Source organism: Papio anubis, chromosome 5 (genome assembly GCF_008728515.1).
Source record: "Papio anubis isolate 15944 chromosome 5, Panubis1.0, whole genome shotgun sequence".
In the NCBI taxonomy this organism is placed as follows: domain Eukaryota; kingdom Metazoa; phylum Chordata; class Mammalia; order Primates; family Cercopithecidae; genus Papio; species Papio anubis.
In genome coordinates this window covers 83,451,747-83,465,938 of record NC_044980.1, presented here as the reverse complement: position 1 = coordinate 83,465,938, position 14,192 = coordinate 83,451,747, and the positions used below count along the sequence as shown (strand labels likewise).

The window sequence follows — 14,192 nt, the reverse complement described above, 5'->3', positions numbered from 1 at the left end:
TTGCCTAGTTATCAAAGATAAAGTGCCCCTTAATCCAAGTACAAGCCAACCACTCCCATAGACCAACAACAGAATTATAGTTTTTTGTTTGTTTCTTTGTTTGTTTGTTTTTAAGAGACAGAGTCTCGCTCTGTCACCCAGGCTGGAGTGCAGTGGCACAATCTCGGCTCACTGCAAGCTCCACCTCCCGGGTTCACGCCATTCTCCTGCCTCAACCTCCCGAGTAGCTGGGACTACAGGCACCCGCCACCATGCCCTGCTAATTTTTGTATTTTTAGTAGAGATGGGGTTTCACCGTGTTAGCCAGGATGGTCTCGATCTTCTGACCTCGTGATCCGCTTGCCTCAGCCTCCCAAAGCGCAGGGATTACAGGCGTGAGCCACCGCACCCCACTGACAAAATTATGTTTTTAATATCCCTGTCTAAAACACTCACATAAATGCTTTAATTATTTGATACACTTTTTTTTTTTTTTTTTTTTTTTTAGACAGAGTCTCACTCTGTTGCCCAGGTTGCAGTACAGTGACATAATCCCAGCTCACTGCAACCTCCACCTCCCCGGTTCAAACGATTCTCCTGCCTCAGCTTCCTGAGAAGCTGGAATTACAGGCACGGGCCACCACGCCTGGCTAATCTTTGTATTTTTAATAGAGACAGGGTTTCCCCATGTTGGCCAGGTTGGTCTCAAACTCCTGACCTCAGGTGATGCGCCTGCCTCAGCCTCCCAATGTGCTAGGATTACAAGAGTAAGCCACTGTGCCTGGTCTAATTTGATGTACTTTTAAATTAGACATGTGTTTTAATAACAACCACATTCAGCTAAATAAATCTGTACCATAGAGAAAAGATCAATTTTAAAAGCACTAAAGTATACCCTGCATTACTATTTTTTCTAATAAGAATGAATACTGATTAGTTCATTTGGTCTTTTTGAAATCTTTAAAATGAAAAGTTTTATTTTAGAACTCAAACAGATGAAAGCATACAACATATTCATGGAAGTTAAAAATTTCAGTATTAGGCTAGGCGCGGTGGCTCACATCTGTCTGTAATCCCAGCACTTTGGGTGGCTGATGCGGGCAGACTACTTGAGGTCAGGAGTTCCAGACCAGCCTGGCCAACATGGTGAAACGTCTCTAGTAAAAATATCAAAATTAGCTGGGCACGGTATTGCACGTCTATAATTCCAGCTACTCAGGAGGCTGAGATGTCAGAATCACTTGAACCCAGGAGGCAGAGGTTGCAGTGAGTCGAGATTGCACCACTGCACTCCAGCCTGGGTGAGAAGAGTGAGACTCCATTCTATTACAAAAAAAACCAAAAACAATTAAGTATTTTTGAGATAAAATATCTCTTATCAAACCATTATATAACTCAAAGCAGCTATGTTTTGAGAATTAAATGAATTTGTCTAAAATGCTTCTTATAATTATAAGCACATGCTAAGATCATTACACAAGGCTTCCTTTTTTGACTCAGCCAATTCAAACTATTCTAGAGAGAGGAAAAATGGAATGTATGTTTAATACTAATGGAATGAGATGACACTATTAATTTCTCATGTTTTAATGATGTTGTTTTGAGAACTCAAAGATGGTATCAGTCTCTCTAATTTCAACAATCAAGGGCAGAAAGTGAAAAATCAATATAGTACTGCTGTGCTAAATAGCTACGCAGGAATCCTTTCCTTTCCTATAAAACCACTTCCCACTTCTAGTCTGAGACTGTTGAGCCCTCTCCAACTATAATGTTTCCTTTCTTCACTAAGCAGCACTAATGAACACATATTTTACATCATATCAAATACCTAAATGAAAAACCAAAATCAAGTCTTAAAAATTTTTTTAACCTAAATATTAAATAATTGGAGACATGAATAAAGGTTTATGTATAATGATAATAATCACAGCATTATATATACAAGCAAAAAATTGGAAATAATCTTTAAAAAGCAGGAAATTAGTTACAGTTAATATTATATCCACAGAGTAGACTACCAGTCATTAAAAGTCATGTTTGCCAAGAATAATAAGGATATGTGAAAATGCTAATACGCAGGCCGGGCGCGGTGGCTCAAGCCTGTAATCCCAGCACTTTGGGAGGCCGAGACGGGCGGATCACGAGGTCAGGAGTTCGAGACCATCCTGGCTAACACGGTGAAACCCCGTCTCTACTAAAAAATACAAAAAACTAGCCGGGCAAGGTGGTGGGCGCCTGTAGTCCCAGCTACACGGGAGGCTGAGGCAGGAGAATGGCGTAAAAACCCGGGAGGCGGAGCTTGCAATGAGCTGAGATCCGGCCACTGCACTCCAGCCTGGGCGACACAGCGAGACTCCGTCTCAAAAAAAAAAAGAAAATGCTAATACGCTACTGATTGAAAAAAGATACAAAGTAATATGAATCTAATTTTGTAAAGAGAATATGCATGCATAAGAAAAAATCTGGACTATATAACAAAATATTAATAGTGGTTCTCTAGACATAAGCATGGGTAATTTTTACTTTTCAAAATTTTCCTGTTTTTCATAATTTTCACTGAACATATAAAATTATTGTGAAAGCTATTTCTAAAACTAAAATATCAAAGTTTAAAGTATTTTTTCTGTTAAAGCAACATAAATATGCTTTTTCAAAGTGGTTGATAATTTTTTATTGAATAGAATCAATCAACATTCAATGATTATATATCTTGTGCTTAAACACTGTTTCATCTGTACACATTAAGACACATAATCAAAGACTCCAATATGGTACCTTGTCTTTCTTCAGGTGTTTCAATAAAATAAGGCATTCTTTTCATTGTTTCTCTCAACTCCTGTTTCAAAGCCAGCATATATTCTTCACCTTCTCCTGTTTTCAGTGGCACTGGTTTATAATCTGTATCCTGTTTAAATTAAGACACAAAGGTTTTTTTTCAAATCAATTATGTATTTTAATATCCCTTTTATCTGTATTGTAGAAAAGAGCAGTTTTATTGAAATACTGTGTTTTACAGGCACTAAGTTTTACAATCAACTTAAAAGATGAACTTCTGTAGTCTATTTAACCTGTTAACCCATTTCCTACTTTGCTCTCATATTAGAGGTAAAAAAGATGCATAATTTTCCTATTGGCCCTGAAAACTACACCAATAATCATTTTGTCATACAGTCTGTTGACCTATGTGATTATCTACTTTAAGGATTAAGATACCAGGCCAGGCACGGTGGCTCACGCCTGTAATCCCAGCACTTTGGGAGGCCGAGGAGGCGGATCACAAGGTCAGGAGATCGAGACCATCCTGGCTAACACAGTGAAACCCCGTCTCTATTAAAAATACAAAAAAAAAAAAAAATTAGTCAGGTGTGGTGGTGGACACCTGTAGTCCCAGCTACTCGGGAGGCTGAGGCAGGAGAATGGTGTGAACCCAGGAGGCGAAGCTTGCAGTGAGCCAAGATCGTGCCACTGCACTCCAGCCTGGGTGACAGAGCGAGAGTCCGTCTCACCAAAAAAAAAAAAAAAAAAAAAAAAAAAAAAAATTAACATACCAAAAAAAAAAAGAAAAAGAAAAAGAAAAACTAAGGTACCCAAATGAGGGCAGCTGCTTTAGGTCCTTATTAACCTCAACTAGTGGTGGTGCTATTGGAAAAAAATAAATAAAAAAGCAGCAGCTATAATTTAGTATATGGTTACTATGATATATTCAATATCCAATATCCATTATCTCATTGAAAGGACTACCAATATTTCTCCTTTTACAGTGAAGAAATTGAGAAGTGAATAATTTATAAGCCCATAGAATGAATAAATGGCAAGATGGAGTTTGAAGCTGCATTTCAAGTTTTTAAAATTATACACACATATACATATACACAAATATGCATTTGTATGTGTATATATATTTACACAAATATATTCATTAACAAGTGGATCTCTAGGGTACATAGTAAAGACATTTCTGGTTTCAGAGAATAAAGATAAGGTACATTTTCAAAATTTGATTAGGAATATATACATTCATGCTGCAACTACTTATTGAGTACCCAACATGGTTAGACTATAGAAGATACCATGATAAACAAGTCAAAGTCCCTGCCCACAGGGAACTTACATTCTAGGAGAGAAACACACAACAAATTAGTAAACAAATGAGGTGACATACAATTTCACATAGTGATAAATGACATAAAAATAAACGAAGGTGGGTAAAGGAAAAGTGACTGACAGTGCACGGAGGATGGAGGTGCAGTCTACACAGGGTGAGCACGCGTGGCCTCTTGGGGAAGTCACATTTGAGTAGAGATTGGGATAAAATCAGGGAGCCATCCATGCAAAGAGAAGAGATGGTAGGGAACCAGCAGGCCCAAAGGCCTGAGGACACAAGGAGGCTCGCGTAGCTGGGGAATGAGAAGGACAGTGGTAGAAAAAGAGTCAGAGAGACATCAGAACGGAGAGATCAGGAAGAGCCTTTTATCCAATAGTAAGGAATTTTAATTTTATTCCAAGCATAAAGAAATACTATGTACTAACATCCCCAGTGTTTAGAAGTAATCTCACACATGGAAAAGAGCTTGTTTTAAAAATCACTGTAAAGTGACATTATGCCAATACCTGAGATATTTGTCTTTGTTTTTATGCTGCGCTGAATATCAAAAAGGTAAAATATCAACAGCAAAAAGCGGAGACCCCTTGTGTGAGATATCTAGATCCCTGGATACATTCTAAACTAAACATAAAGTGAAAACATTACATATTATGCAAATTTAGCTTGCAGCATACTCACTAAATTTTAAAACAACACTAAAATAAGCAAAAAAAGTTCAGTGGGGGACAAAGTCAAGTGGCATACTAAGGAGCAAACTTAAGTTCTATAGATACAAGACGAGAAGAAAATCATTAAGTGAAGGTGCGATAGGGTGGGAACTTAGAACCATTATAAAACCTAATGACTTTTAAAACTATTATTTTCATATTGGAATTTATCAGTAACACCAACAGGAGTTGTAAGAATTGAAAACTAATTCTTTACTGGTTCACATACTACTAAATATATTAATAGAAAGATGTATACAGTTTTGTTTTCTATATTTTAAGAAAGCAGATCATTAAAATATTTAAAGGTAAGTGAAACACACTCTCCTTTACTTTCTTATACTTGAGGATACTATAATCATATATCAAGTCCTATATAGAATTTAATATGCTCTGAAAAATGAAAAAACACACTATGAGAATTCAACAGTTCATATACTTACAGGAAATAGTGGGGGTGGTTTCAACACTACATCAGGTAACTTTTCACCTTTGCTAAATCCAACAGCCTCAATATTAAAGGTATAAGCAGCACGTCCTCTTCCTTTATTCCCAGCCATCAGAAATAGTTATACCAGATGAGTAGCCAAATTCTGAAAGGCACTATTAATGATTAAGATTTACTGGATCACACATAAAAAAGAAATCAACACTTTAAAGCAAAATATAAAACTGCATCCCTTAAGTAGCATCGTTGATTTAAAATACTTTTGGAAAGCAAAACATGTGGAGAAATAAACATTTGACAAGTAACTGTTGAATTTCTCACACTCACACATCTTTGGCAGGTAAGATAATGATGGCTTCAACTCCCTCACCCACTACTACTGTCCCACATCCAGACTGATGAGGAGAAGAAATCTTTCTTTTTCATATCAACATAAAAACTATCATTAGTCATATATACTTTAAGACTTTAAATGATTTATCTTAGCATGTGAGTGTTAGGAAGAATCCCTGAGATCTAGTCTAATGTCTCCCTTTTAGAAATGGGAATGGTCGCTTGATGAGACTCGAAAGAAGCCTGTCCAAGAAAAAAAAAATTCAGAGGAAAACAGTTGAAATCATTAAAGTTACGATAAACCTGTACTCTTCAATTTTGGGGACAGGAGTGACATCATACATGCAAGTTGTAATGAACTTTTGAATCCTCTGATTATACTATGAGAACTGAGCTGGCAATGTAAAAACAGGGTTCCCTACGCTAGAGTTCTTCCAATAGAAGTCTGCATTCAACTGTAGTGATGATTATAATGCACACTCTTTACATCTCTTTTCCCGCTGATAATACTGAGCCTCATTTAAGCCTGTGAACCCAAGACATAAACAATATGTCCTCCAGTCCACCTGGAGGAAGTCAGAGGAGTGGCTTTGGTTTTGGCTCCATCAGCTCAGTCTCATTTCTGAATCTACTCACTCTCACTTGCCCTCCTTACAAAATTATGCAAGTCACAGTACTTCACACAGCTGCTCTACTCTTCACCAGGGTTTCTTGCCTCGTCATTAATGTCACTCCTCTTAGTCTGCCACATTAATGGTGAAGGAACACCACCTAAAACCAACAAGGTGCTACTTCTTTATATCAATTTTACTGTCTACAATTTGAATATATGCAGTTCTTTGGACCAAAAGGCTGAAAACTCCCAGCTCACTTTATCACAGGGCCAACACTACAAAGCAAGCGCCTCTCAGTTCTCAACCCTGGCTGCCATTAGAATCACTTGGGTAGCTTAAAAACCTAGAGCAATGGTTCTCAAAGAGTGCTGTCTGCAGCAGCATCACTCAGAACTTGGTAGAAATGCAAACTGTGAGTTCCACCACAGACCTAAAGAAAAAAGAAACTGTGGGTGAGCCCAGTACTGGTGTTTTAAGAAGCCTTCCAGATAATTCTTATGTATGCTAAGTTCTGAGAATCACTGAACTGAACCAATCAATCCAGATCTCTTGGGGTGAGGATTGGGCAAGAGTCAGTTTTAGAAGCTTCCCAGGTGATTCTAACACACAGCAAATGTTAAGAGTATTGAGAGAACCATTCTGGTGGAAGTCTTAGCAACTAAGGAGTAGTTGAGTTAAAATACACATGCAGAATCAAGGACTTCATAGGTCTCATCTTTGAGGTTTAAAATTATACAAACTAGCTTTAGCAACTTAAAAATATTTGCCTTAAAGGTGAGATAACTGTAACTGCTGTAAATCTACACTCAGGATGTGGCAGTCCAAGTTTTAATTCATTTACAAGGAATAGCAGTAACAAGGCACTGCACTTTTAGCCAGCCAATTTAATTTTTAAAATTAATTAATTATTTATTGATTTATTTATTTATTTTCAGATGAAGTCTTGCTCCGTCACCCAGGTGGCACAATCGTGGCTCACTGTAACCTCCCTCCCTTGCTTAAGTGATTCTCCTGTCTCAGCCTCCTAAGTAGCTGGGATTATAGGACTTATTTTTGAATTTTTTTAGGAGAGACGGGGTTTCACCATGTTGGCCAGGTTGGTCTCAAACTCCTGACCTCAAGTGATCTGCCTGCCTCAGCCTTCCAAAGTGCTAGGATTATAGGCATGAGCCACGGCACCCAGCCAATGACACCCTGCCAATGATGGCCAATTTTAATGTCCTTCTACATTTAAGGCCCCAGAAGCAAATCATATATTCAACATCTTTTTGTAATGAAACATTGTTTCCTGTTTTCTGTGAATTACCCAAGTAGAATATATGGCATTTGATTTGACATAATGGCTATGATACTGAGAACATTTTCAGATACTATTTTGTAACTGCCCAAGGGGTTCACCCTGCCTGTTGTATGGACAGAGCTGATTTATCAAGACAGGGGAATTGCAATATAGAAAGAGTAATTCACACAGAGCTGGCTGTGCGGGAGACCGGAGTTTTATTACTCCTTAAATCAGTCTCCCCGAAAACTTGGAGATTTTTTTGAGATGGAGTGTCGCTCTTGTTGCCCAGGGTGGAGTGCAACGGCGCGGTCTCAGCTCACTGCAACCTCCACCTCCCAGGTTCAAGCAATTCTCCTGCCTCAGCCTCCCGAGTAGTTGAGATTACAGGCATGCACCACCATGCCTATCTAATTTTATATTTTTAGTAGAGACGGGGTTTCTCCATGTTGGTCAGGCTGGTCTTGAACTCTTGACTTCAGGTGATCCACCCGCTTTGGCTTCCCAAAGTGTTGGGACTACAGGAGTGAGCCACTGCGCCTGGCTGGAGATCAGAGATTTTAAGGTTAATTTGGTGGGTAGGGGGGCAGTGAATTGGAAGTGCAGATTGGTTGGCTCTGCGATGAAATCATAGGAAGTCAAAGCTGTTCTCTTCTGCGGAGTCAGTTCCTGGGTGGGGGCCACAAGATCAGAAGAGTCAGTTAATCACTCTGGGTAGTGCCCCCTGATCCATCAACGGCAGGGTCTGCAAAATATTTCAAGCACTGATCTTCGGTTTAGGGAGGGCAGGGTCTGCAAAATATTTCAAGCACTGATCTTCGGTTTAGGGAGGGTCAGAATCTTGTAGCCTCCAACTGCATGACTCCTAAACTATAATTTCTAATCTTGTGGATAATTTCTTAGTCCTACAATGGCAGTCTAGTCCCCAAGCAAGGAGGAGGTTTGTTTTGGGAAAGTCTGTTACCGTCTTTGTTTTAAACCATAAACTAAGTTCCTCCCAAAGTTAGTTCAGTCTATGCCCAGGAATGAACACGGACAGCTTAAAGGTTAGAAGCAAGATGGAGTCACAGTTAGTTTAGATCTCTTTCGCTGTCTCAGTCATAAATTTGCAAAGGTGGTTTCACGCCCAAGAATGAACAAGGACAGTTTAGAGGTTAGAAGCAAGATGGGATCAGTTAGGTCTGATATCTTTCACTGTCATAATTTTCTCAGTTATGATTTTTGCAAAGTTGGTTTCAATCCCTCCCTTTGGGTTTCATAGTTTTACATTATTCATTTTGTAAATTTATCCTTGCAGGCCTCCATATTTGAGTTTTCCTTCATAGCTGCTTGAACACTAAAAGTTGATTTATCATCTTTAATGCTGCCATTTTAAACTACAACTCCATGCCTTTTTTTTTTTCTAATACTTACATTTACTATACTTACATACACAAAAGTCAGTATACTAAATCCCCATATACCCACTACTCAGCTTCAAAATTATCAGTATATGACTATTGTACTTTATACTTTTCTACTCCCATGCTTCAGATTGTTTTAAACTCTTCAGTATGTATCTTCTCTGAGAGTTAAGGGCTTTTAAAAAAAAATCACAATAACATTGCATCTATAATTTTAACAATAACTCTATACCATCATCTTATATAGAACATTCACATTTTTTACTTATCACATAAATGTTTTTACAGTTAATTTGTTCAAATCAAGATATAAAAAAGACATGACATTTTACTTTCTTTTAAACTGCAATTGTTTTCCTTTTTTTTTTTCTGTCTATTTGTCTAAAAAACTAGGTCAGTGCCCTGTACAATGCTTCTTAAACTTTAGGTACAAGAGAATTACCTAGGAATCTTGTTAAAATGCAGATTTTGAATCAGTTAGCCGCAGACAGAATCTGAGAATTTGCATTTTTATCAAGGTCTCAGGAGACATCAACTGATTTGTAAACCATACTTTGAAAGTAGCAAAGCTATACAATTTCCCGTATTCTGGATTTGACTGATTTATACCTGAGATATGGTTTAACATATTCCTCTATTCACTGGGTGTATTTCCAATAAACAGGTAAACTAGAGGCTTAGATTAGGGTTTGATTTTTTTTTTTTTCCAAGAATACTTAAAAGGATGCTCTCTCTTTCCTTCTGCATTATATCAAGATGAACATAAAGTCTCCCTCTTGGTATTGATCAGGCTGGTCATGGGTTCAGGTGTTGGTCTATTTCATTAAGTATAAAGTGTCCATCAGTTTTCACCTAATGATTTTAGCAGTCACTGATAATCACCACCTACATCCATTTTTCCATTATGAATTGCAAAATGGTGGTATACAAATTTTATCATTCTTTCTGTTTTATTAATTGGAATTCCACCAGGAATCAATTTCTCTTATCTATTATTTAGTTACCTTAAAATAAAGTTCATACAGTAACTGTATTTATTTTAAGAGCCAAGCTTATTCCAGCTCTCCACATTAAAAAAGCAGGAAAATATCCAAATGGACTTGTTTCAACTGCTGAGTCACTAAGACATACGCTGAGCCTAGAGAAAGCGTATCTCCCAAGTATCCAAATTGCTGAGCAAAAGGGGTCACACCTTTCACTCTAAGAAACAATTACAAGAGCCCACTAGCCCTACTCAAAACCACTGGGCTGCACTCCAGTCCAGGATCTGCCACTACTTAAAGATTAAAAACAATTTCAGGTAAAGTTTACCAGACTTTCCTGATCATAAGAATTAACCAGAGGACCTGCTAAACACACAGTCCTAAGCTTTCTTCAAGCCCTCAAACCTACTATACCAGAATCTTTGGAGGTGGGCCCTGGAAAAGTTTGGAAAACTCACTCTAAAAAAAGAGGATACCAGCTAGCACGGCTTCATGGAATAGCTCTTGAAAAATAACAAAATTTACTGATTCTAAATTTCCATTTTTAATCAAGCAATCTTTGGGTGTATGAATTGCTATCATTAGCGAATGTACCACCCTTGACAGAAAAGTTTCCTAGTTTGTTGACACATTTAATAATTATATGGCATTCCAGTCTACAAACCCATCTCTTTAAGTTTAGTTTTCATGAATTCATTCCCCTGTACACAGAGGAGCTGATAAATTCATTTTCTTCTCCTGCAGAGCTCAGAGAGAGTCCCTGGATCCTGGTAAATATATCATGAAAGAAACGACCTACAAGTGAGACTGTGGTTGAGTTAACTCACACTGCCTCATTCCTTTTTCAATACATCAAACTCTTGAATAAAAAAAAAAAAACTCTTGAGTTTTAGTGCTTTCTATATTTCCTCATGATCCAAATCTTTCTCTACTTCATATGGCCCAATTTCACTGAGTCACTCATTCAACCAATATTGAGCATTCCAGGCACTGTGCTAGGAGCCAGAGAGCACTGATCAATGCCTTCCTTCTAAATGTCACTTTCTTTGCAATTTTTGTACCATAATCCAGCTCAGTCCTTTTTCACCTCACTTCTGATTAACTGCAAACTTTGTGGTATCCCTTCTTCTTCCTGTTTAATTTATGGATCCACATTACTCATTCTAAAGCAGAGTTTTGATTCTGCTACTCTCCTCATCTTCCCTCTTGGCTAATTGAATTAAATCCAAATTCCCTATTTACTCAGAGCCCTTTTAAGATGGTTGCACCCTATTTTCCTGACTCACTAGTCTATAGTCATTTCTTGAATACCAGTCTTTCCACTGCAACTTACTCCCTCTGCCTCCCTGACTTGCTACATCCCTTTTTACCATAAAAGCCAGTTTAAGTCCCCAGCAACCACAACAGTCACTTCATCCCACATTGCTCTTGGAAAGATCCTCCTGTTAAAACACATAGATTAAAAAAAAAAAAAAAAAAAAAAAAATTCAGGTGATACATGTTACCACACTCATCAGTTTTTAAAGAAATAAAGAGAATACCACTTTTGGGAAATGGACCTTTTCCAAAGGAGAGGAGTTTCACCTATGTTTTTAGTTTGTTGTTTGTTTGTTCCCACCCCCCCCCCCCCCCCCCGAGATGGAGTCTCTGTCGCCCAGGCTAGAGTGCATTGGCGCGATCTCGGCTCACTGCAACCTCCGCCTCCCAGGTTCAAGCAATTCTCCTGCCTCAGCCTCCAGTGTAGCTGGGATTACTGGTGCCCGCCACCAAACCCGGCTAATTTTTGTATTTTTAGTAGAGATACGGTTTCACCATGTTGACAAAGCTACTCTTGAACTCCTGGCCTTAGGTGATGTGCCTTCCTCAGCCTCCCAAAGTGCTGGGATTACAGGCATAAACCACTGCACCTGGCTGTTTGTTGGTTCTGACTGTGTTAAGTAGAGATTTTATCCTCCCTACTGTCTATTAAGTAGAGATTTTATCCTCCCTACTGTCTAGCATAGTGCTTCCTATATAGCAACAGCTGTACGATTAATGTCAAGCTTACCCTATTTGTGCACTGTGATTTGAGGAGCAAATCTACCCACAGAAGTACAATTCAGTTAGCCCATTATTAAGGCTTTTTTTCCCCCTTTCTTTGAGTGGGACCTACCTGCACACTGGAATCACTGGGAGGTTTTAAAGAAAAGAAAACCCAGGATTCCCCCCAGAACAATAAAATCAGAAGCTCTAGAGGTACTATTTAAGCATCAGGACTTTTTAAAGCATTCCAGGAGATTACAGTGTGCAACCCAAATTAAGAACCACTGCATTTTTAGTAGAGACGGGGTTTCATCATGTTGGCCAGGATGACCTCGATCTCTTGATCTCCTGATCTGCCCGCCTCGGCCTCCCAAAGTGCTGGGATTACAGGCTTAGCTGGGCATGGCAGTACACGCCTGTAGTCCCAGCTACTCAGGAGGCTGAGGCAGGAGAATCACTTGAATCCGGGACGTGGAGATGGCAGTGAGCTGAGATTGCGCCGCTGAACTCCAGCCTGGGTGACAGAGTGAGACTCCCTCTCAAAAAAAAAAAAAAAAAAAAAAAATCCGGGCGCGGTGGCTCACGCCTGTAATCCTAGCACTTTGGGAGGTCGAGGCGGGCGGATCACGAGGTCAGGAGATCGAGACCATCCTGGCTAACACGGTGAAACCTCGTCTCTACTAAAAATACAAAAAATTAGCTGGGCGTGGTGGCGGGCGCCTGTAGTCCCAGCTACTTGGGAGGCTGAGGCAGGAGAACGGCGTGAACCCGGGAGGTGGAGCTTGCAGTGAGCCCAGATCAGGCCACTGCACTCCAGCCTGGGCGACAGAGCAAGACTCTGTCTCAAAAAAAAAAGAACCACTGCAGATTAAACCTTCCATTTTACAGAAAAGGAAAGTGACACCCTAAGCGGTTACTTGATTACCTAAGGATGCAAAGCTAATTCCTAACAAAAGCAGGACAGCTTTAAGGCCTCAGAAAACCTTTCCACTATTCTTTCATTTGCATTACACTTCAGGAAGCATAGTCTAGGCTGGTTAGAAGACTTTTTTAATCCCAGGGAGGTCTTTATTCAATGAAGTGAATTAGTAACTGCAAAACAGACTCAATTAAAAATGTAAAATCAGTAGCATTGCCCCTTCCATTTCAGGATGTCTCCTGAAAATTCCTATTCAGAATTGTTCTGAGAGGCTTAAAAATGGGTATAGTTTAAGCATCCAAGAGATGAAATAAAAAAGTCAATTTTAATCAACTACAAAAACAACCCCTAGCAGATGCTGAGCTAATCTCTGAAATTCCTCCTAGTTCTAACATTTTATGAGTTATGATGTAACCGAAATGTCTTGTCCTCCACATTTTACACAGTTCCTTGTATACAATGAGGCAGGAAAACAGGGTCTGGAGGCAGGGAACAAAAAGGCTGATTCACACTTCAGCTATGACAGGAAATACCCTCTTCATAGGGCATATGCCAAGTAAATGACTTTGTAACTTTACTTCATCCTCTTCATTTACATAGGGTGTACACCAAGTAACTAAATGGAAACCCCTAGAGGGTATTTAAACCCCCACAAATTCTGTAAGGGGACCCTTGAGCCCATATGCTCCACCCACTCCCTCACTGGAGTGTACTTTCATTTTCAACAAATATCTGCTTTTGTTGCTTCATTCTTTCTTTGCTTTGTGCATTTTGTCCAATTCTTTGTTCAAGACGCCAAGAACCTGGACACCCTCCACCAGTAACAACATCAGCTCCATCAATAAATGCACAAACAGATAGAAGCAGACACAGAAGCCAGAGGAGGCAGCGAAAGTTAAGTCACAGTATTATTCCTGATGAATGACCCCTAAATTGCTACAATCAGGATAGGTATCCTGACCTGTCTACTTCCAATCCCCCATCTAAAAGTAGAGGTTTATCAGCTCTGTTCTCTCTCCCATGTTCCGTTTCTCTGCTTCAGTTCCACGTTCCACCTCTGCTTCAGTTCAGACTCTCTCATCTTTCACCTGGACCTCTAAAACAGAACAAATAAACTTCCTGTGGCCGGACTCTCCCTTTCAATCCACTCTGCAGTCTAGGGTATCTTTCTGGAATACAAATCTTGACATGTGACTCTCCTTAAAAGAGCTTTGGAGTCTTTCTGCCTCTCACTACATGCACCCCACGCTGTGGCCAAATCAACCAGTGCATGCCTGGAGTGCCCTTCCTGCCACATCCACCTAAGCCCCAGGTTCTTTTCAGATGCCATGCAAATGACACTTTCTCCATGACAATTTCTTCCACCCTACATGGAGATAGGCCTCTCCCTTCTCTGTGTT

The 14,192-nt window shown here is 39.4% G+C and overlaps 1 protein-coding gene across 8 annotated transcripts in view; it reads right to left on the bottom strand.

Moving 5' to 3' along the window:
• Nucleotides 1–14,192, bottom strand: part of POLR3G (RNA polymerase III subunit G) — a 41,950-nt gene that overhangs the window by 24,562 nt on the left and 3,196 nt on the right. For 4 of the 8 annotated variants that reach the window (XM_009208757.3, XM_021939548.2, XM_003899914.3 and 1 more), the window contains exons 2-3: nucleotides 5,235–5,394; nucleotides 2,755–2,884 (exon numbers count right to left, since the gene is read on the bottom strand). In XM_009208757.3, the coding sequence (XP_009207021.1) occupies nucleotides 2,755–2,884; nucleotides 5,235–5,351 (247 nt within the window). In that variant the 5' untranslated portion in view covers nucleotides 5,352–5,394. Of the gene's footprint in view, nucleotides 1–2,754; nucleotides 2,885–5,234; nucleotides 7,158–14,192 lie in introns of those variants that run through there. The other 4 variants (XM_009208759.4, XM_009208762.4, XM_031666290.1 and 1 more) reach the window with 2 other exon arrangements.